We start from the raw sequence: 25,206 nt of genomic DNA, 5'->3' as shown, positions 1-25,206 counted from the left end.
TGCCGAGGAGGTTCGACGGGCCATGCAAGAAGCGGCCACAGAGTTGAAGACTCCATATAGTGGCCCTGTGGAACCATCGCCTTCAGCCAGATATTACAACGTCAAGACACCGAAGTTCGACGGTACGACGTCTTGGGCGATATTCCGTCGCCAGTTCGAGGCCATCGCAGAGCATAATGGGTGGACGCCGGCAGAGAAAACCACTCAGCTGCTGGCCGCGCTTCAGGGACAGGCGTCGGAGATTCTTCACAGCGTTCCAGAAGATGGGACAGCTGCTGAGATAATGGCGGCCCTGGAGGGACATTATGGTGACCATCAACTTGCGGCAGCATTCAGGACCCAACTGAAAACGAGGGTCCAACAGTCAGGCGAGTCCCTACAAGAATTTGCGATGGTGGTGGAACAACTGGCCCATAAGGCCCTCAGGGGCCTACCTAATGACTTCATCGCTGGAGAGGCGGCCTACACCTTCGGCAGCGGAGTTCGAGACCCGGAAATAAGACAACAGCTACTCTTGGAAGAGCATTGCACCATCAACGCAGCTCTGGCGGCGGCCCTCAGGATGGAGGCAGCCAAGTTGACTGCGAACGTCTCGGCATCGCACCGGATTAGGAGCGTCGCGGCAGCCGTCGTCGAGGAACGTAAACCGAAATCACCCGAGCGACGAAGGCGAGGAGTGCCAACCTGCTGGTCCTGCGGCGAACCTGGGCACTTGAGGAGGGACTGTGACCGATCTGGTCACAAACAGGAAAACTAAATGGGGCCGATGCGATGAAGGGCACGTCGGCGCCGTCATCACCATCCCCTCGGCTGATCTTGAAGACGGTTAACAGAAGATGCGACGATGGGCTGATTGCTGACGGATGAGTAAGAGGCCGCCCATGCAGAGTACTGGTAGACACTGGGGCGTCGCTCACTATCGCCAGACCGGAAGTCGTGCGTGGTCTACCTGGGAGGACGCCGCTGCGCCGGTATGAGCTACGTACTGCCTCAGGCGAGAGCCTGCCCATCCAGAAAGAGGTTTTCCTGGATTTGACCTTGGGAAAGAGGAGACTGGAGATGTGGGTGTTCGTCGCCAACATCACTGAAGACGTCATCCTGGGACTCGACGCCATGCGGATCTTCGATGCAATGGTGGACGTCAGGCGCCGTATCCTGCGTTTTGGTCAGGATGAAGTGTTCCTGAGGGACGTCGAAGACCAACCCATGGCCAGCAGACTCACCTTGGAGAATCAAGTGACAATCCCTGCAGGCTGCGAGATGGTGGTGACGGCAAGACTGGACGGACAGCCTAAGAGAAACCTGCTCCTCGATTCGCAGACAACTCCGATAGATGGGGTTTATGTGGCCAGATCCCTACTCCCGAATCAGAAGGTGGTACCAGTGAGGGTCCTGAATGTCACCAATCGGGACAAGGAGGTGCCTAGTGGAACTGTACTAGGTAGCGTCGAGCCGGTAGTGTCTGTGACATCTCTGGCAGATAACGAGGAGTGTCACCGACCACGTCCAGATCTAGACCCATCACTGAAAGAGCTGGCTCGAGAATTGGCGGAGAATTTAAGCAAAGGAGAAAGAAGACAAGTTCACGATCTACTGACAGAATTTCAAGACGTGTTCAGTCTGTCTGAAAACGACTACGGGGGAACGGAGAAAGTTCAGCACCGCATCGACACCGGAAATGCTCGCCCAATCAGACAGCCTCCTCGACGCGTCCCTCTAGCTAAACAGAGGGAGATTGACAGCCAACTGGAGGGCATAAAAGCAAGAGGGGTCATCGAGGAATCCGACAGCCCTTGGTCATCACCTGTGGTGCTGGTGAAGAAGAAGAATGGGGACCTGCGTTTCTGCGTGGACTACAGAAGACTGAATGACGTCACCAGGAAAGACTGCTTTCCCCTTCCACGAATTGACGACACCTTGGACACCCTGGCCGGAGCAGAGTGGTTCTCGACGTTAGATCTCAAGTCAGGATACTGGCAGGTGGTGCTACATCCAGAGGATAAGCAGAAAACGGCATTCTCTACAGGCCAGGGACTATGGCAGTTCACCGTTATGCCGTTCGGCCTCTGCAACGCCCCGGCTACATTCCAGAGACTAATGGAGTCCGTAATGAGAGGCCTGACATACGACACCTGTTTGCTGTACCTTGATGACGTCATCGTGGTGGGCAAGACATTCGGCGAACAACTGTCGAACCTGAGGAAAGTGTTCAAGAGACTGCGACAAGCCAGGCTGAAGTTGAACCCGAAGAAATGTCATTTGTTCCAGAAGAAGGTCAGCTACCTGGGGCATGTGGTGGGGACCAACGGAGTGGCCACGGACCCGGAGAAGCTACAAGCCGTCAGAGGATGGCCGAGACCGAGGGACAAGCAGGAGCTGCGCCGCTTTCTCGGCCTCTGCACTTATTACAGAAGGTTCGTAGCTGGGTACGCCAATATCGCTAAGCCTCTAACCCAGCTGACCGAGGAGAAACGACAATTCCAGTGGACGGACGAGGCGGAATCATCCTTCCAGTCGCTGAAAGAGGCACTCTGCACTGCTCCTGTACTGGGATATCCCATCCCTGGAAGGAAGTTCACGCTCGACACGGACGCTAGCAACGTAGGCATCGGCGGAGTACTCTCTCAGGAACAGGACGGGCAAGAGAGGGTGATTGCTTACTTCAGCCGAACACTATCCAAGGCTGAGAGAAACTATTGTGTGACGCGTAGAGAACTTCTTGCCATTGTGGAAGCCCTGAAGCATTTCCACAAATATGTGTATGGCCAGGAATTCCATCTGAGGACAGACTATTCTGCACTCACCTGGCTATTGGGCTTCAAGAATCTGGAGGGGCAGACCGCCCATTGGGTTCAACGTCTGCAAGAGTACAACTTCACCTCTGAACACCGCCAGGGGAAGAACCATTCCAATGCTGATGCCTTATCACGACGCCCGTGCCCAGATGGCTGCAAACACTGCCTGAAAGTAGAAGAGCGGGATGGCGCCCACGGAGTCCGAGCAATTGCCGCCCAGCCGAGCCCAGGATGGGATAACGCCACCATAAGGAGGGAGCAGCTGGAGGACCCAAACATTGGACAGCTACTGCGTGATGTGGAGTCCGGCCAGAGACCAGTATGGGCCGATATCGCCAACCATAGCACCACTTACAAGAGCTACTGGGCCCAGTGGGAATCCTTCACTGTCAAGGACGGTATCCTGAAGAGGATTTGGGAGTCGGCCGATGGAAGGACCCGCATAGAACAACTTGTCCTGCCCAGGAGCAAGGTGAAGGAAGTGCTGGAGGAGACTCATGCTGGAGTGACTGAAGGCCACCTGGGAGCCAACAAGACGCTGGACAAGCTAAGGCAGAGGTTCTACTGGCTACATCAGAGAACCGACACGGAACAATGGTGCCGAAGATGCGACACCTGTGCAGCCAGTCGCGGACCAAGGACACGCAGCAGGGGAGCCATGCAGCAGTACAACGTGGGAGCTCCTTTTGAGAGGATCGCCATCGACGTTGCTGGACCGTTCCCGGTCACGGATCGCGGGAACCGCTACCTGCTAGTCGCCATGGATTACTTCACAAAATGGCCATAAGTGTACGCGATTCCCAACCAAGAGGCTTCGACGGTGGCCGACGCGCTGCTTGACAACTTCATCTGCCGATTCGGGATGCCCCAGGAATTGCACAGCGATCAGGAGCGCAACTTCGAATCCAACCTGATGGGAGAATTGCTCGAGTGTCTGGGGGTGCATAAAACCCGGACCACTCCCCTCCACCCACAGTCCGACGGCATGGTGGAACAATACGTCAAAACCGTGGAGGAGCACCTGTGGAAGGTGGTGTCCAACCATCAGCGAGACTGGGATGCCAGAGTTCCACTGTTCCTCTTGGCCTACAGAGCTTCGGTCCACGATACAACAGGGATGACACCGGCAAACATGGTCTTCGGGAGAGAGCTGTGCCTGCCCTGTGATCTGCTGTTTGGCACGCCACCCAGCGCCGACCAGCTAGCAACTGACTACGTGGCAGAACTCACCGAGAAGTTGAATGGAGTCCACCAACTGGCCAGAGAGCACCTCAAGATGGCCAGCGACAGGATGAAAGTGCGCTACGACAGATTAGCCAACTCTGCAGGATTCCAGGAGGGCGACCTGGTGTGGCTGTATCGACCTACCAGGACCAAAGGGAAATCACCAAAGCTGCAGCGTGCCTGGGATGGACCATACCGTGTGGTGACCCGGATCAACGACGTGGTGTACCGCATCCAGCGACAACCTCGAGGAAAGATGATGGTGGTGCATCTGGACCGACTAGCAGCCTACCAAGGGACTGCCCGGGACGAGCAGCCCTAAGGAGGGAGCAATGTGACAGCGATGTGAGATTCGAACTCACGACCAGCGTCCCGCAAGAGAGCAGATCGCGCGAGTCGACACGGGCCCCACGAAGCACTGAGGGACGGCGCGCGGAGGAGAGAAGAGAGGGGAAAGGGCCTACGTGGCGAGGGAGTTTGCGCGCGCATCCTCTGCTTGCCTAGAAAGGCCAAGAAATCCGTCGAAGTGGAAAAATCGCGAATTCGAACTTTCTCGGTTACGTCGCTGTGGTTATAAATTACGGACGCGAAGGAACGACAGATTCATTCATGATTAGTTCAGTCAGTAAGCCAGTGAACAGAGCAAGCCAGTCAGTCTTGTGTACAGAGTTCGACTCGAGTGTGCGTCCGCAACTGTGTCAGCATCCGAAGACCTGAGTTCGAGTGCAGTGGACCGCAGTTGGAGGGACCTGAGTTCGAGTGCAGTGGACGCAGTTGGAGGGACCTGAGTTCGAGTACAGTGGACTGTCTCTGGAAGTCTGTGGTTCGAGATACTGTGAACTCGAGTGACTGAGCTAGAAGAACTGTGAACTGACAGTTTTGATTTGTAAATAGTGCTTTGTAAATATTAGTTAAGATTAACAGTTCGTTGTTGTTCATAATAGTCCAAGTAAATTGACATTGTCGTCTGTGGAGTGCACTAACGAATACTGTGTTACTGTGTGGAGAGCAAATCCTATTGTTGAGATAATAAAATTTCATTGTTGTTTATTTTAAAAACGTTACAGTACTATCTGTTTGCTTCGTAAATCTAAACCACAGCCTTCTGGAACTGTATTCAGCGTGTATTTAGACAAGCTTATTTGATAAGCTCAACCCCTGGAATGCTTACAACGGAGTACTTCAAGTATAGAAGGCTGTGGTCTGTACCCTGTGGTGGTCATTGTTGCCAATTTAGTGAGTGTGTCATTTTTTTATTGCACTTTTTATTAATAATTAAATAAGGCACTTTGAAGCTTCAACATTATTTTAAATGATAAGTCTCAAAGGACATTATAAAATGATCTAGTAAATAACCGAAGTAAGTTAAAATTACTCGTATTTTATTAAGAAATTTAAAGTGTTGTGTAAGCTTCAAAGATTCACATTACTGACTGTACAAAACAATTTATTGTATACATTATTTATGTCTATGTTGTAAGGGAGGGGGTATGCCTCTTTTTAAATCGAGGTATGCCAGAGGAAAATCTTGGGGTAGCATACTGCCTCTGGTTTTTTCCCCACTTCCCTCACTGATTACACTGGACAACAAATTTTGACTTTTTGTTTGCGACATGAATGTAACCTCACTTTTCTAAAGGATCACACTATGCTGAACACGAATATAACAAAAATGCTAGGTTGGTTCTGGTTTCAGAGTAATATTAAGAAAAATTCGATAGTCATTTTTTCTATGAAAATCTGTCTGATGCCTTGTAAAACATCGCTTACCTTTTCTAAATGTGCTTTCTCTTTGCTTCCCTCTTGTAGTCGAGTTGAGGAGCATCCCTGATGACTGTCCAGCAGTAGTCAGCAAGTATTCTTGCACTCCACTTTCCCTGGTAACGTTTTTCCATTAATGATATTTGTTGGTGGAAACGTTCCCCATGTTCATCGCTTACTTCCCCACAACTTTCAGGAAAACAATTCAGATGGGAGTGTAAAAAGTGTAATTTAAGGGACATGTTGCATCCCATTTTGTGATAAGAAGACAGCAAATTCGTAACAAGGTCCACATAGTTTTCAGCTCGTTTGTTTCCCAAAAAATTATTTACGACTTCTCTGAAAGAAATCCATGTCTCTTTCTCAACATCATTTAAAAAGTATTCAAATAACTCAACTTGGTGAAGTTGAGGAATCTGTGGGCCAACAAAAACTCCTTCCTTCAACTTGGCCTCACTCATTTTAGGAAATTTTGAAACTAGGTATTTGAATGCCGGTTCATTTCGGTCCAACTTTTTAGCAAAGTTTTTGATGAGACCAAGTTTCATATGTAGTGGAGGAATTAAAATGTTCTCAGATTCCACCAGAGGTTCATGTTTAATATTCATTTTTCCAGTTTCCATAGCTTGACGTAAAGGCCATTCCTTTTTAATGAAATGAGAAGCTCTATCTCTACTGTTCCATTCGCATATGAAACAACAGTGTTTAGTGTAGCCTAGTTGGAGTCCAGTTAATATTGCAATTACTTTGAAGTCTGCACATATTTTCCATTGATAAGTGTTATAATGAATTGATTCAAGAAGGAGTTTCAGGCTGTCATATGATTCCTTCATATGCACTGAATAACCAATAGGAATTGACAGCAACTGATTGCCATTATGGAGTAATACAGCTTTGAGACTTAATTTTGAGGCATCTATAAACAACCGCTACTGATCAGAAATGTGATTAATGTTCAGAGCACTCAATAAGCCACTAACATCACTATAAAACACTAAATCGCCTTCCACAGAAAAATATTTCTCAAGATGTTTCTGACGGTCACGAAAAAATTTCACTTTCACATTTTCGGCAAGATAGTTCCATTGTTGGAATCTGGAGGCTAACAGCTCTGCCTTGGCTTTAGAAAGTTCCAGGTCTCTCACTAAATCGTTTAGTTCATTTTGGCTAATTTTGTGATGTTCAGATTTAACATCAGGTGCAAAGTCAGGATCTGTAGATGTGGATGGTTCTGGATCACAAGGTTCTTCTTCCGAATCTATGGAATATGATTCAGGGGGTGTAGGAACAGGTAGCTCATCACTATGGGGTACAGGACGAGTAGCAGAATGTATGTTGGGATATACAATGGTCTTCTTTTTATAATTCGTCATTGAGTGGTGGTACCATACAAAATAGACAGTCAGTGTGATTTCTTGGCTCCAACCAAATAACTGGAATGGCAAAAGGCATCGAAGGTCTCCTGTGATTCAACCAATCCAGAAGATTCGTGTAGCAAGTCTTACAACAGATATGTGGAGCCCCAACTCTTATTTTGGTCTCCTAATTTGCAGAATTCACCAAAATAAAGATTGTAAGCTGTTTTATAACAGGAGTGATATTTCTCCGCTCCACAGCAAACACCACTTCCCCGCAAATGTAACAAAAACTGTTAGGATCATTTATGCACTTACGTGGCATTGTTAACAACACCTAAAATTTTATCACTATTATTTATTATTTATTTACTATTTACTATTATAAATTAATTTTACACTATGTCACAAATTTCTTTGTAGCGTTTTAAGACGAAGTTTTTACTTGAGTTTTATCTGTTAGTAAATCACATTTGCACTCCGAAACACTTCTCAGGCACTGAGGAGATCTACTGTAAATGAATTCTTGTTTTGTATGTTTATCTTAGTCCCTTCCTCACCATAACAAACCTAAGATAAACCCAGCTCGTCCTTCTAAGTGTGTTTATTCATCCCCTATATTCCTCTACATTCTTATCTAGTTACAACTTCCTGTCATAAGTATATGCCATACTATAAAAATACGAAGCAACTGACAACTTTCAGTAACAGTTTCGTCATAAGGGGTGCCCAATTAATAAAAAATTGTATATACCACTCATGTCGCAATTTTGCTGTTGACCAGTGTTACAAGCCTTTTTCCTTACACAGTATAGTCTACTGTTCGAATTGTGGTACTGTATAACTTCTGTATAAAATGTCTTCTACAGGTGTCAAAAGAAATCTTGTTGTGCTAAGTATCCGGTGGGGGGAGTGTAAATAATTGAGTGGTTTGGGGAAAGAGAAACTGTGGTTCATCTCGCAACAGAATACGAGTTTGGAGTGTATAAAATATGTAAATCTACAACACGAGACTCTCACTATTCTTATCTTTCCACAGGCAGCTATTACAAGGAGTTTTCTTGCCCTTCAAAACCCGTCGTTGATAATAATGAGACTTAAATTAGTGAACTTGTAATCTATTACCTAGCGTATTAAATACAAGGCTACAGAGGAATTTACAAAAGTGTATTATTCACTAAATTTACGAAAATATTTCATGGTATGGATTATCAGATTTTTTTGATTAACCATTCAGCCCACCCCTTTCACTACCACTGATAATAGAGGTTCTACTGTAAATAATAAATATTATTTTGCGTTTTAAAGTTTTAATAATAATAATAATAATAATAATATAATAATAATAATTTTATTATAAATTGGTGATGTTTCATGTTATTATTGATTTATATTTTCGTGATTTTGTACCTGTACATTTTACAGTATCCTCTACATATAAAATAGAATTTTAAAATAATTTAGGGAAACCCCTAGGACATTCTTGCAGAACCACTAGAAGCACCCTGTTTTAGATAGTTGTACTAAGTTATGGCACCTGAGTATATGAATGAGCATTAGTTCTAATGGGTACAATCATTAATTTAACTTTAACACTAGCGTGATCTAAGAGTAATAACAAGTATAATTTGTGTTTTCAATGTGCTTGGCTCTGGTTATTGTTTTTTCTCCAACTGTAAGGTAAATGTTAGGTAATCCCATGGAAAAATTTCAGACTCTTATTACAAATACCATTTTGTTATCACCAATTCCATCAACACTAAATAACTGCGTGATACAATACCACTAAATAGCTGATTAAAAAAATGTTAGCCAAAGATTCTAATATAAAATTCCAGTCACATTCAAACTTTCTTACATTTTCTTTATCACTTCAGTTATATTTTGAGTTCAAGTCAAATGAAGTTTAACTTGCGTTATTCTGAAGATTTCGTGAGCTACCTGACAACTCCATAAAATGTTATCAGATTTGCATGTTATCCTTCACAAAAAAATCAGTTTTTTCATGTCGCAAATGTTACTACTGTTTACGTTTTTAAACAATCATGTAAATACATACATAAATGAACTCATCTACTATGCAATAAGAAACTATAATTATTTTTGTTTCCTGAATTTCCTAAAAAGGTATTCTTTATGATCCTACAAGCCAAAATATTTTAATTTATTTAAAATTTGCAGAAATTTCCATAATAAAGCTCTTTGTATATTGTATTCGCTTCTAATATGAATTTGGTTTTACAAAAGTTAGTACCTATTTAAAATTGACACATGCATGAAAAGGAAATTCTATGTCCGGTACTACTTGAGAAGCAACCAATTATTCAAATTGAAATAACATATCGCAATCCATCTCAAATACAAAGCATATTTTTACAAATTAAAAGCACATACTAGTAATCTTTCATTCTAATGGGCGACTCTTCTATCTGTTCTTTCCTAACTTTCAAATTATTTATGGCGAAGAACAAATCCTGATTGTATGTTACATTTCGAGACTTATTGATAAATCTCTCCTCAGTCTCTTAAACCCTATGTTTCTTTTTGTCATTTTAGTCCCTTCTTTATTGCTCTATTTTTGTAATAGTTGAAGTTACGTTATTTTTGAAAACTATTTCGTGTGGATATTTGTTAACCGAAAAAGTTTAGTTGGAAGAAATATTGAAGTGACGCTAAAATTCCACAATTTTTCGACGAAATTTAAGTCTGTTTGAACTGCTACATTTATGTAACAGTGAGGGTTACCTTAATTTTGTAAAGCAATTCATACAGATATTTTTTAAGATATAAAGCTCTGGTTTGAAGTTCTCCATTGGTATTATGGTATGTATATGAATATTTATTGGGGACATAATGCCTATGTCATTTCATTCATGATTAGAGATTGGAATCATATGCACTATAACGAAGTACTGCTAGTTCATATATATTTAACCACCTCTCATACCATGTCTGTTATCAGATATTTCTGAATACTTAACTGTGGTATGAGAAGCAATGCATATTATGTCCAATCACAGAAGCTTAGAAAACAAACAAACTTAACCACAGTGTGTCTTGGTAATGATTGTAACGGCAACTTGCATATGTAATACACTTGGCACGAGGTTCAATAGGTGACTACTTGCCTCCTTTAGGAAGATATAATCTTCGTAATGTTATAAATGATATTTGCCTACCCAAATATAGTCAATGTAATTTTATATCAGGCATGTATGGGCGCCTGATTAAATATATATACTAAGTAACAATACCACTTTATAGTTAATATAATTCTAATCCCTATTCCATCACAAAAAATTACATAGGCCTATATCTTATACATGTATAAGATAAAAATGAGAAAAATTTTTAGGTTCATTTTCGAGTAAATCATTTTACGTTTTTTAAAGGATCCATTAATTCTTTTAGCAAACATTACATTTCATATGTATCATCCTGGTTAAATTTGTTGGGTAGGCGTACTAAATATGAACAAAATCTATCCCTTAGTTTAAGAGAAATGGTTGTATACAAAATGACATTTTCAGTAGCAGGGATGCTGAAAATGTGCATTTCCATTAAATTCTAGACATCTATTTTTTTTGCAGCATCACAATATTTTCTCTCTATAGCCTACTACTTAAGACAAAATGGAAATTACAAAGTAAACTAAACAGAATATTCGTTTTAGATAGCAGACTTAAAGATACAATAAGCTATAAGATTCCAATTTAGCATCGGCATTGGCAGCATTCTAATTCAACTCAAAACATATTCCTTTCCCAAGTTTCACTTACCGATGATCTCTGAAGATTCACCCCGTCGTCTTCATTTTCAATTGAAGAATACCTGTAAAACATATCCCTATTATTGACAAATCGCATTTTTTAATATTTTAACAAACATTAACAGCAAGTGAATTACCTATTGAACTAAAAGGATGTTTGTTACCACTTTAGAGGTTTTTTCGGGTTTTCTCTCATCTCATTAAAAGCAAATGCTGAGTAACTTTCGGTACTGAATTCTGGACTCATTTTGTTGGCATTATCACCTTTATCTCATTCATATGCTAGATAACCATCGCAGTTGATAAATCGTCGTAAAATTAACTAATTAAAAACACTTTAGATACTGCGGACATACTATGGCAAGTGAACCAATTTATTATTATAATTTTTTTATTATTATTTTAAGTTTTCATATTTTGATGATATTCGGTATGCTTACAAGATGATCAGATTGAATGTAAAGCTTAAATTCTACAATTTTAAATCATGCTTTTGTATTTATATGACTTTATTTACTCCATGATGGAGTTAAGGCCATCAGGCAGCCATCTAAAAGAAAACATTAAAGTACATGAGGCTATAATCAGTTTAAGTATCTCAGAAAACTACTGTTTTGTATTGCAGGACTACGTTCAATTCTATCATTAGAATAAGGATCGAAAGCAATGCTACATCCCTTTCCAGTCTACTTTACAAGGATCAAGATCGGATCAAGTATGAAGTCGACCTGGTCGGCGAGTTGGTATAGCGCTGGCGGGTTTGATCCCGGGCCAGGTCGATGGCATTTAAGTGTGCTTAAATTCGACAGGCTCATGTCAGAAGATTTACTGGCATGTAAAAGAACTCCTGCGAGACAAAATTCCGGCACATCTGGCGACGCTGATATAACCTCTGCAGTTGCGAGCATCGTTAAATAAAACATAACATTCAAGTATGAAAGATTAATATCTCTTTAACTTATCAATAATAACATTCCCTGAGGCTAGACATGTGGTGTGAATAGGCAGCAGGATCCACATTCGGGATAGTCCTCTAGCAGGCTAACAGTAGCACCTGAGGCCTCGTGAGTTAACCTTCTCTGAAAGTGAAGGGAGTGTTCCTTAGCTGACGTGAAGGAAACTCCTTAGGAGTAGGGTCTCCGAAATCAAGTGCCCAGATCCTGCAGATTCGCGGATTTGATTTATACACTGTCTGACAAATGAAAGTTAAAATGACTTTGCAAAAGAAATTAGAGAGAAAAGAAAGAAACTAATTCCAATATTAAAAGAAGCTCGAGGTAAAGGATTGAGGGCAACTTTAGTAAAAGATAAAATGAAGATAAACGGAAAAATAGTTAATGTAGAGGCCTTAAATAATCAATTCACTGGGGATTTATTCAGTTGCTGCAACAAGAACAGAAATAAAGAAATAGAGACTTGTGGAAATAGAGCATCAGCGACACCACATGTAAACAGAAGTGCATCACGAAACAGAAAGTCTAGAAGCGTAGAGAGGACTGATAAGAAAAGTAATTCATCAAGTGGGCAGAAGAAATCAGAAATAACGAATAGAAGAATTGATGAGCTTATGAGAGTGAATGATATTAGAGCATACCTAAGTAAACTAGACAGCACTGTTTTCACAGATCCCTTTAGAAGAAAGAAGAGTGAAGAAGGAAAATCTAGTATGAAAGAAGAGGCTGGAATCAGTGAAGATGCTGTTTGGGGAGCTGGGGCACAGACTGAGAGAACGACCAGTGAGGGTAGTCTGAGGTGCGCAAGTGAAGATCAATTAATAAGAAGGCCACATGCCATTGGTAGTCCGGGGTGCGCAAGAGGAAGTGCTACAATTTGGAGGAGCTGTGCGATACCGACCGATGAAGTAGAAGCAGGTGACGAACAGTTAATAAGAGGTAAAATGACAAACAGAAACTCTAACAGAAATAAAGTAGATTCAATCAAAACTATAGATACTGAACGAAACTACCTACTAAGAGATAGGCATCAACAAAGATTAAATTTTCCTAAAATCAGAAAAACTTATTATTAATTAAATACGATAAGAAGACAGGTTTTGAAAATAAGATAGAATTACGTCAACGTTTTTAAAATAATAATAAGAAAAATGAAAACAGAGAATTAAGGTAGTTATTAATGTATTCCGATAGCTATATTAATTAGTAAAAGTTCAGAAGTAAATTTGACTTTATAAATTGGTTAACTAATATATTTTAATTTCAATAAGAATGCATTTATAATAAATTTATTAGTCATCATAATAGCATTGAATCGATAATGAGTACATGCGACACAATGATGAAACTAAATTGAGGTTGATTATGTAAGCAACTTGTCAAGTTTGTTTTTAAGCAGGTATGTGGTAGTCTTCATAGAATTTACGCAAACGTTTCTGCTGACATGAAAACATTGCAAGAAAGAAAGATTAACCTACATATGGAATGTACCGATTCAGCTATTTCAGGTTCATGACTTACAGTAAGTCGACATCTGATCACCTAATTGGAATAATAAATTATTATGTAAAATAAGACCTAAATATTACAATTAAATTTTGAAAAGGAGCAAATAAATAAGGTTTAAAGTCTTAAGGGTTATCACGATTGGTTTAAACATGCACTAAAACAAGACGTAAGTGCAAGTTTGAATCAATAAATTATTGAAATTTGCGATAGATTAATTAGTTTAGGAAATTGTATATTTATTATGTAGAACTACATTTGTATATAGATCTTTTGTTAAATTATTAAGTTTTGTACTTTGTGAACTATATCAATAAATCTATCTATCTATCTATCTGACAAATGAAAGTCGCAAGGCATTAGGTCTAGGGATTGGGAGAGCCACAATTCTGCACTAATTACTTTGTCACCAAAGACGTTAGCAATAGCACGCAATGAAGTCTGCACTGTATGAACTGCAGCCCAGTCTTGCTGAAGCACACTATGCATTCGTTCTCTTTCAGTCAAGTGAGGAAAAAAACTGCATTAATGAGAACGAAAATTTGTTACAATGGTACAACATTTATCCAAAGCACAAGGAGAACAATTTCAACAGCTTGACTTATCCATTCATCCGATTTGTCTTGATACATAAGAATGTGTATGCATTGTGTCAGTCCACTGACAACCAAATATGCGGGGAGTGTCGGTTAGAGTTCCCGAGTAGCTCAGTGGTAGAGCGTTGGTATGTTAAACAGGGAGTTATACCTGAAATCTTGATTTGCATAATACACGTCACTGTTCGTTAACAGAAAACCACAATTTAAGTCACACGGAGTTAGTGTGCACTCGAAGTTGGTTGCTTGACGGTTGTCAGCCCACTTTGAGGTCTGTGGATATAGAGGGAAAATTGGATCGGTGTCGGTTAGAGTTCCCGAGTAGCTCAGTGGTAGAGCGTTGGTACGTTAAACCAAAGGTCCCGGGTTCGATACCCGGCTCTGGAACAATTTTCCCCTCGAAATTATTCAAATCAACTTTACAGGGAGTTATACCTGAAATCTTGATTTGCATAATACACGTCACTGTTCGTTAACAGAAAACCACAATCTAAGTCACACGGAGTTAGTGTGCACTCGAAGTTGGTTGCTTGACGGTTGTCAGCCCACTTTGAGGTCTGTGGATATAGAGGGAAAAATTGGATCGGTGTCGGTTAGAGTTCCCGAGTAGCTCAGTGGTAGAGCGTTGGTACGTTAAACCAAAGGTCCCGGGTTCGATACCCGGCTCCGGAACAATTTTTCCCTCGAAATTATTCAAATCAACTTTACAGGGAGTTATACCTGAAATCTTGATTTGCATAATACAAGTCACTGTTCGTTAACAGAAAACCACAATCTAAGTCACACGGAGTTAGTGTGCACTCGAAGTTGGTTGCTTGACGGTTGTCAGCCCACTTTGAGGTCTGTGGATATAGAGGGAAAAATTGGATCGGTGTTGGTTAGAGTTCCCGAGTAGCTCAGTGGTAGAGCGTTGGTACGTTAAACCAAAGGTCCCGGGTTCGATACCCGGCTCCGGAACAATTTTTCCCTCAAAATTATTCAGTCAATCAAGAGATTCTAAAATGATCTGCAAGACGTTAATAAGGGCTGTTATAACATACAGAGCAGAGACATGGATCTGTAGTGAAGAATTTAGTAAATATCTTATTATTTTTTTTAAAGAAAGGCATTGAGAAAACTACTGAGTGCAATAAGTGTCAATGGTAGTTGAAGAAGAAATTACAAGGAATTGATGATGGAGATTTAGATATTATATCATACATAAAAATTAATTTTGTTAACTGCCTCACATTGGAGGTAGCCCAGAAGGACTCAGTATACTCTCCTACATGAATTTTACAATATTGAACGTTTTACATAAATTTTGTTGACAGAAAATTAAAATAAACATGTATGAATATTATAAAGTGATAAAAAAAAATTAAACAGAGTGAATATGATGACTCAAAATTTGGCAAGAGCATTTCAAAACTGAAGTTGTGATGTCAGTAGTAAGTCTCTGTAATAGTTCAAAAGTCTTCCTGAAGCTTTCAAAGAACTTGGGAATCACACCACGAGCTCCAATAAAAAGACTAATCACCTCATTGTTTTCAAGCTGGTATTTTACTTTGAAGTAGGCCTAATCAACTGTTGGCAGATAAATTTTGATCTTTTCTTGATTCACATCCTCCAGCTGGCTACTCCCCATTTCAATCCTTATTGTAGGATCAATTATATATCCTTTCTTGGTAGTCTGGGAATACGCTATGATGTCAATACGTCTAAAGGAGCCATTAGTAGCAAGGCAAAAAATTTCCTCTTCTACTATCCAAGACTTTTTTTTCAAAGCAGCTGCAATTAAGGATCGAACATGATGGTGTCTGGCATTTAGGAGGAGTAAACCTCTGTTACACTGACCTTGGATGTGGGCAAAAGTTTCAGTCTCCGGGCATCCATGTCTGCACCAGGATTCGTCTAAAGAGCGACCAGGTACTCCTCTAAGTGCTGCTAAATTGGCATTCATTTTAAGGCAAATTACCCATTCAGATATAGATAGTCCAGACTTATTAAAAATCCAAGCATTGGCTTTAGGTACTTCGCTGTATAATTCTACACCTCTGCCTCTTCCAGGCATTGCTTTCCACGATTCGAATTCTATATTTCTTAATTCCACTCTTAATTTCCTAGTCACAGATTTACGAAGTTCAATTGGACAAGAGAGACTTAGATGTTGACAGGAAGAATTAAGTTCAGACATCAAAGGTTGCATACTATTCACATAAGGATTTTCATTCAATATTACAGTGATACAGATGTTGCAATGTTGCAAGAACACTTCCCATGATGCTCTGACTAGTCCCAAACCTCTATATTTTTTGCTTGCATATAACATACTAGTACAGTAGATGTATCAGGTGGCAACATAAGCATTTGTTTAACAGAACTACGGATTAACTTGTCAATATCTTCTAAAAATGTTCCTGGTAACTGATGGATAGGAGCCATTTGTAATGGGTAGTCAATTTAGGCCATATATACTGGTTAGCAATGTTGAGCTTTTGATCTGGACGGAGCATGGAGGTGGATACTAAATTTTCCAAATCATTTTTCAGACTTAACAAATTTTATTTCCTCATTGAATGATACACTCAAATATCTTATAGTTACATCTTGTTTGATCCCTCTTATAAATTTAGGCCACATATATACTGGTTAGCAATGTTGAGCTTTTGATCTGGACGGAGCATGGAGGTGGATACTAAATTTTCCAAATCATTTTTCAGACTTAACAAATTTTATTTCCTCATTGAATGATACACCCAAATATCTTATAGTTACATCTTGTTTGATCCCTCTTATAAAACAATCTTCATAAAGAATCAGGTCCTCTTCACATAACTTTCCTTTTACAATATTATGGACGGAGACCGTAACAGGCCACTAGGCCTAATACCTGTAAGGACGATGATGAATGGAAGTTGATTTATTAGAATTAATGTGTAATCCAATGCCTCTAAAAGCTCCTTCACCATTCATACTAGGTCCTGGACAGCTGACATATCTTTCCCTATGACTACTAAATCATCAGCAAAGGCAGCCATAGTTAGATTGTCTAAATTTTCAGAAACCTCAAAACCAAATTTATCACGGACTATTTCTCTGCAAGTTCTTTTAGAATAAAATCTATTGACATATTAAAAATTAATGGGGATAAATGTGACCCTTGGAAAACTCCTTTTTGTAATACAATTGGATCAGAGATCTGATTGGAACTGTGAATCCGAGTAAAATTCCCCACTACTAAAGATTGAACTAATTCACGTAAAGATTCTGGAATAGGTAGGGATTTCAGACATCTCCATCACAAAGCTATAAGTCACCTTGTTCATTCGGAAAAGCTGTAGCAAGAGCAAAGAGTGGCCTTTCTCATAGCCCTCGAAAATGTGTTGCAATGGACATTGTTCAGGCACTTGTTGCAACACTGAAGACTGCCAGATCACAATGCAGCAAGAGAACATTACAGAAGATGTTAAAGCTGCTGTTACAGCTTTCTATAACAATAACAGCATGTTCTAACAAATGCCTGGGACCAAGGATTATGTCATCATTCATTCAGAAGGTGAAAAAGAGAATGTACAAAAGCAGTACCTGTTCCTTATTGTGAGTGATACCTACAAACAATTTCAAAATAATTACCTAAAATTTAAAATTGGCTTGACAAGATTTGGTGAACTTTGTCCACAACACATCTGTCTTAGGGCTGACACTCCTGAACATTTATGCCTCTGTATTTATCATGACACTGCTACTTACATCATTACCAGATGTGTCTAGGAGCATATCAGATTTTATACAAAATGTTGTATATGATAAGTACAAAATGAAGTGCATGATATCTAAATGCAGTCTGTGGCACTGCTAGAAAGTTTGACCATTACATTTTAAAGGTATTTTTTAAAAGATATTAGAGATGATGATAGTATTAACATTTCAGTGACACAGGAAGATTCTAAGAAATGAGTGAACATAGGGGACTGGATTTTGGTACCATTCCCTGAAAAAAAAAAAAAAAAACTGTGAAACATTTTGCAGGAAATGTTGTTCACTTTTTAGGCATGAGGAAAATAAAACATGATGGCAGTTAACTTATAAACATTTACTCTATTTTATCTGTAATTTACAAATGTAATGATGTGACGGGTGTGACAGTCTGTAATTTACAAATGCAATGGTGTGACAGTGACTGAGCCTCAGATATGAGCAGTGCAAGTATAAGTAATTATTTCTGCGAATTTTGTATAGTTATCAAAATATCTTTAATTTATACATAGAGTTCAAGCACTGAAGATTGCATTCACCTTAGTTTCATGCTGAATTATTTATAAATGTAAGTTTTAAAAATTTTAAGGAGTGTGTGACAGATGTGACACATCCAAAGAGTAGGCCTTGTTAAGATCATAGCCTAATTGAGTTTAACACATTTGAGAAAAATGACACTAAGTAAAAACGGTATTCTAACATAATATTCAAACTTTATATCACACAAATCATTTCTGATGCACCTGTTTTTCCTTCAACAAATTATCTGTGTTGCATGGTCACAAAAAGTGGTTAGATTGTATTTTTTTTATTTTAGTAGGTTATTTTACGACGCTTTATCAACAGCTTAGGTTATTTAGCGTCTGAATGAGATGAAGGTGATAATGCCGGTGAAATGAGTTCGGGGTCCAGCACCGAAAGTTACCCAGCATTTGCTCATATTGGGTTGAGGGAAAACCCCGGAAAAAACCTCAACCAGGTAACTTGTCCTGACCGGGAATCGAACCCGGGCCACCTGGTTTCGCGGCCAGACGCGCTGACTGTTACTCCACAGGTGTGGACATTAGATTGTATCTTTGGTACATCTGACATGGTGGTCCACCCAGAGAATATTTGTTGATTTTCCAATATTGATTCTTTATTGATAAAAATAATTGAGATTCATTTAATTTCTTTCTTTGCACAGTCAAGTTATAATAATAATAATAATAATAATAATAATAATAATAATAATAATGATTTATTTTAGCTGGCAGAGTTAAGGCCGTAAGGCCTTCTCTTCCACTCAACCAGCAAAAAGTGTATATACATATGCATGAACTTACAAAGAATTCAACAATTTGATTTAGATGAGAGTTACATCAGATTACATCAAATTAGGATGATACTGACACAAATATACACTGTAAAACATGCCACACATATTTTGGACGAAGTTGATTAAAATAATACTTTTCTTAGTTAGTTTCCTTGTTACATGATTCTTTATGGACTTAACAACTTAAAATATCTTATTTGCTCTGCTGATTGAACACTGATAAAAATCATAGATTATTTGTCTTGTTTCTTCAGTGATCCTGGGCTTGCTGTATGTAATGTCACGTTCATCACAAATAAATATGTCACATCGTTTATACTGTTTTTCAGAATATAAGCAATGTCAATTAAAATAGGGTAAACTACATAACAATCAGCACCTGTACACTGATTGGCACGGTTTTGCTTGCGGGACTTATAATAATGATTTGATTATAATGTGGCACCTCTGATTGATGACACGTGCAGAGTCTGTCATGGTGGCTTCATAGTCTTCAATGTATTGGATTTTCATTTTATATGCTATTTCTTAAGAAGAGTGTTAAGGAACTGGTTTGAGTTTTCATTTTCTGGACTCTATTAAAAACAACATAGGCCTACAAGATTTTAATACACACAAATTATATAAGGAATATGTATCTCACGACTTACAGTAAAGAATCATAGGCTACCATTCGACCATTGTTGTTACAAATAACAGAGATGCCAGTAACTGTAATGTAAAAATAGGCTAATAATTTTCAGTTGTTGGCACCCCATGCGAATAACTGCGTTGAGAAGAATTTTTAAATATTATGATCTTTTCAATGCCATGTACTTGATCATTATTGTTTATTATACACATACCGTAATTTTCCCCCATTAATTTTTATTTAAAATTAACTGTAATTGGCATGAGTGCCAATGTTACTTCTGTGAGTGCCTATGATAGGATAAGACAGTTACTGGCACTGCCAAGTGTTTCACATCAATTTGTAATTTATTTCAATCAAGATCACTCAACAATGAATAGAAACAGAGAAAGTGAAAATAAAGGAAAACAGGGAAGAAACGAAAAGGGTACAATCCAGTTGATCTTCAGGCAGCCCTTAATGTCATTCGTGATTGAATGTAAAAAAGGCAGCTTCAAGAATTATGGTATTACGCTCAGAGCTTAAAATTCACCTATAACCCTACATCCTAATGCCACAAGAATTATTCAGACAGTCGATGTAGCTGTATTCAAGTCACTGAAGATGGCCTGGAGGACTGCAGTATTAGAATGGCACTGGGATAACCCTGAGAAGGTATTGACAAAATAATTTTTCGCTCCTGCCAAATGGTTCAAAGCAATCTGTAGGGTTAAAATTCTAATGACATTAATTTTTCAAAGTGTCTTGGTAAAAAATCGCATCCTGAACCACAAGATTAAAAAAAAATATCTTTCATATCAAAGATTTGAGGCAATAGTGGAAGTTCCTTACATAGAAGATCTAAATTTCAGAGAATGAATGATCAGGAAACAATAACATTTCAAAAACCCTTATTGATGTGTATAAAGGAAGCGCTGCTCAGAGTGAATGAAGTATAGAAAATGAAGAAGTGCAAAATAAAAATAGTGAAAATGAAGGAATGCAAATTAAAAATAATGAAAATTTAGATGTCATTAATATTCTACCATTGAAAAATGTTCCCTTACACATAAATGAGGTAAATGGCAGCACAACAATAGAAAATCGTGGTAAAATCCAGGAATCAGTCACTGTTTTTCTAGACCAATAGGAGAGCGATGACACGATACATGATGTGTCACGCACAATGGCAATACTTCAAAATATGAATTTAATCGAGGGCTGCCGCCTTCGACATCACACTTTTCTTTCTCCCACCCTATACCACTCCACTGCACTCCCTTTCTCACATACAGTCTTCTACTTCTCGATAGCAATAACGATAATAATATAATTTTTATTACCGATAATAACAAATTTTGAATTTACCCATAAGTATAATTAGGAATTTAGGACAAGGTAGAGTATCCACCGGCCACTGAACGAATATTGCACACTTTTATCACTGCCAATACTTTTATCACAGCCACAACACATTTCAATTTTTATCGTACTATATATATATATATATATATATATATATATATATATATATATATATATATATATATGTGTGCAATTATCACTACACTAACACATTTAATATATCACAAAACATACATTGAACGAACTAATTGTGTAATTAATGAACTAATGTAATTATTATGAAACTCGCCATATTTTCTTCCTGGCATTACGATCCACTCCCACTAGGTGGCTCTTGACGTGAGTAGCAGGGTTGGCAATACATGCAAACGAAATGATACCAAATGTGAGGAATGTGACTACAGGTGTGTATTATTATGTGACAGGTTAGATTAGGTTTTATTAGGTGTGTAGTATTATTATTATGTTGGTAACACTGAAACTCACTGTCACATTAAGGAAATATGGTCGTATTCTTCATTCACGCACGACGATTTTCTTGGCTTATATAGGTAAGGTACGTATTTAGGGCGGGTTGGGTGGGCTTACAGCTCTCCCAGTGATCTCATAAATTTCTACTAATGAATACTATAAATCCAAGGTATTTTATCAAGTTCCTATAGTGCCTGGGACATAAGTAACTTTCACTGGAAAACTTTAGCTCACCCCTGAAAGAGTAGAACTCGTGTTCAGGGGCGGATTCCTGAATTTAAATTAAGAAAAGATATGTAGTGAAGTAGATGTAGTATAAAGATGAAGTAATTTGTAGAATAAAGTAGGTAGAGGGTAAAATCGAGGAAAATATGTGAGGAAGAGAGTGTAGTGAAGTGATGTAGGATAGTACAAATGAAAAGTGGGGGTAGTAGGGGTATTGGGGGCGTGAGCTCCCGATTTCATTCATGTTTTCAAGTATTGTCATCGTCTGTGACGTCACATATTGCATCATCGATCTCCAATTCATCTGGGAGAACAGCGACTGAATCTTAGACCAAAATTGCACTTCAGAGTTCCAAGAAGCACATGGAAAGGACCAAAATACAAGTAGTAATGTAAGGAAAGAAGGCAAAGACGTTGTTTCTTCTCTCCACGAAGTTCTGTACTGGACAATTACTTCTAAAATAAAAGTTTTAAAGAAATACAGAAGGAATGGTTTTTGCAATAGCCTGCAAATCTTGGAAGGATTTGTTTCAAGCAAAGGAAACCAAGAAAAAACAAGAAAAAGCTAAAATGAATAGAAAACGCAAGAGAGAAGAAAGTAAATTGAAAACAAAGAAGCTTGAATAACCAGAGGCTAAGATATAAATCAGGTCTTCAAATTGTGCTTATCACTGATATCTCTGAAATTCAACAGGAAATAAAGAGTAATTTGGAAGAAGATCAACAGCCATCAACCTCCAAATCATGCATTGATATTCAAGGCATTTCAAAACCTAAATCACACGTTAAAGATGTTAAAGAAGGAATGTGCCTTGTATGCATGAAAAATATATGGCTAAATATGGATCTCAAGTGTTCAATTCTAATGAATTTGATATTTTATATCTGTTACAAGTGTATGGATTATGTAAATAGCAAACCTAATAATTGGAATATACCGTACCTAGGTATCTGAAGATTAAGATTTTGTTAAATTAGCTATGCCAATAACTGTAGTGCCAACAACTATATAGGCTAGGTCTATGTAGATGCCAATCACTGATATTTTTTTCAGATTTTGTGTTCCGGTATCCTATAATAAATTCAATATTTTTAATGAAAATGTTTCAAACCTATCATTATAATCCCTGAACTATTCCCTACATATTCCAATAATTAAAATGAAAAAATAACATCAGTTAATGAGGATAACAAATAAAAACTTGCTGAAAATGTCTTAACAGTGTCAACGACTGTAAAGTTCACCCCAAAAGAAGCACCATTAGATAGCCTCTGTCAGTGATACAATGAATCTGAAGTATTATTTTACTATCTTAAAAATAATGTTCATAAACAAAACTAATGCGTGAGTTTTAGTGACGGACGTGACAGTCAAACAAGAATCTAATTTAAAGTATCTAAGAAATGCGTACGTGCTTTCAGATTTTTTAGAGATCATATGAAGACACTGTTCTTCAATAATTAAGGGCTCCGGTCAGGTGATTCCTTAGTAATCATGAAATAATCATGAGCAACCCAGCAATTAAAACTTTACTTGAAGCAAACAAAGAGAAATTGCATTAAGATGGCGAAAAATAGCAAAAATACAAATCTAAAAAATATATTTTTTGCTCTTTATGAAATTTTAATACTTAGTTAAGGAACTTAAGTTGTATATAGCACTAATTTTCCCCACAGGCTCATGGAATACATGGTAAGCGGAGTACGAAGAGAACTACCTCAGCACTAATGGTGTTCTATAGTACCTAGGGATGTATAGCATTTTTCCAGGAAAGATACACCAAAGGAGACCCCTTTATGGATAAACTCCAGAATATGGATTGCACCCTTGCGTGTAACGAATCTTGGGAAATTATCGTATTGCGTCCTGAACATCTCGAATGGGTATTTCTGGCTGCAAACTAAAACCACTGTATCACTATACACCTCAACGAAACCAGTAAAGGGTCGAACAGTCTAAATATTAGTTCCTTCCAGCCTTAAACCAAAAAGGCTTAATCTTCAGATCTTAATTGTAGACTACATAGCTACATTATAGGCCTAGCCTATCGGACAAGAATATTGTTAACTTATTCATAATACCCAAATTTATACTTACATAGCCTTATTGTCCTCTTAATTTGCACTAAGACGTCAAATCCATTACACAGTTTTACTGTATTAGATATCAAAACCAAACTCTCCACATTACATTGCGTACCCAAACCTCTTCCTGGCTTGGCTTCGTAACCCGTTTCTTCAGGCTTTCCAGACATAAAATTTAAATTCTGCACCACGCAGTGTCGCCAACGAAGGAAGAAGAAATCCCCCTATCTGAAATAAAAAATTCCCCAAAATTCAGAAAAACCTCCTCTTTCTCGCAACACATTTCTCGCTAGCGAAAACTCTGCAAGTGTGTTACGGGCCTAACTTTTTTTATAATACTTGGAGAACAAAACATAAAAATTCCAATGATGGGACACTACGCATGCGCAAGACACACACAAGTAAAGGAGCTACCACACCATAGATAAAGCTTGTGCTCCAACAGTAACATGTACTAAAACCGTTTTAGCAGGTACGTTTCACAATAGCTGAGACTCAACATAACAAATGGCGGCAGTTATATTGCATCGTTTAGGGCCGTTTTCTCCAAAGATAGTTAAACTTGGGATAAATTAAACCCGTTCAACTTTACTATTCAGTTTAAACATGCTTCCATTTTCTCCATAAATATCTGACAGCCCACCCGTTTAAATTAATGTTGGCACTAGATGCCCATGGCTTCTCATGTGTTGGCTACACTGAATAACTAGCCAATCGGAGGCAAGATTACTGATGGCGCGTCAGATTTTCAATATGTCAGACACAGATCACGATGTCAGTTGTTTACAGAGAATTAATGCTATAATCAAATCAACGCGAATAAAGAAGGATTGCATCTAGTAGTTTTCACAAATAAATCATTTATACCCATGTGAAGTGTTGTGTATCATTTAATCAGCTGTTTTCTTGAATTTATTGGAAAGCGTTCTCGATTCCACTTTTCTCTGATAGGCAAGATCGTACAATAATTTGTGTCTTGTGTTAATGTGCATTATCTGGTGGCATGTGTGGATCCATTTTAATATAAAAATTAATTTCCTTTAGTTTATTCCTTTCCCTCCGAAAATCACGATCTTAATTAATTTCAAGAAGACAACTTCCAGCTTTTTAACGTGTTCGGTAACCCACTAAATTAGGCCTAACTGATGTACCCAGGTTCTTGATAATTCTAAGGGAAATAGCTTTTATTTTTAACATTGTAGTATGTGACCTTATCTATTTATGTAATATTCACAGGCCCTAATTTATAATTGGCTAGAATGGGCAAATACCCAGAGCAAGGGAGCAATAGAAAGCATTTTAAAGTAGGATGTTGAAATCATTGTTAAATACATGCTCAATAAAAATGAATATTTATAAATAATGTAATAAAAACAGCTTTTTGTTTGGTGAATTGGCACAATTATTGTTTCAAATTTTTGTTTGGTAATGGAAG

At 38.7% G+C, this 25,206-nt stretch overlaps 1 protein-coding gene across 4 annotated transcripts in view; it reads right to left on the bottom strand.

The window, feature by feature from the left end:
• The window catches only part of LOC138700177 (serine-rich adhesin for platelets-like), a 93,548-nt gene extending 69,450 nt beyond the window's left edge, over positions 1-24,098 (bottom strand). For all 4 annotated transcript variants that reach the window (XR_011332286.1, XR_011332287.1, XM_069826595.1 and 1 more), the window contains exons 1-2: positions 23,785-24,098; positions 10,915-10,966 (exon numbers count right to left, since the gene is read on the bottom strand). Coding sequence is in view for 2 of the 4 variants with exons in the window: in XM_069826595.1 (XP_069682696.1) it covers positions 10,915-10,966; positions 23,785-23,786 (54 nt within the window). In the remaining 2 variants the exon portion in view is untranslated. The remainder of the gene's footprint in view (positions 1-10,914; positions 10,967-23,784) is intronic.
• Positions 24,099-25,206: the final 1,108 nt, after the last annotated feature.

The sequence above is a fragment of the Periplaneta americana genome, chromosome 5 (assembly GCF_040183065.1).
Source record: "Periplaneta americana isolate PAMFEO1 chromosome 5, P.americana_PAMFEO1_priV1, whole genome shotgun sequence".
Taxonomy (NCBI): domain Eukaryota; kingdom Metazoa; phylum Arthropoda; class Insecta; order Blattodea; family Blattidae; genus Periplaneta; species Periplaneta americana.
Note: the sequence above shows the minus strand (reverse complement) of the source record. Positions and strands in the feature narration are given on the sequence as shown.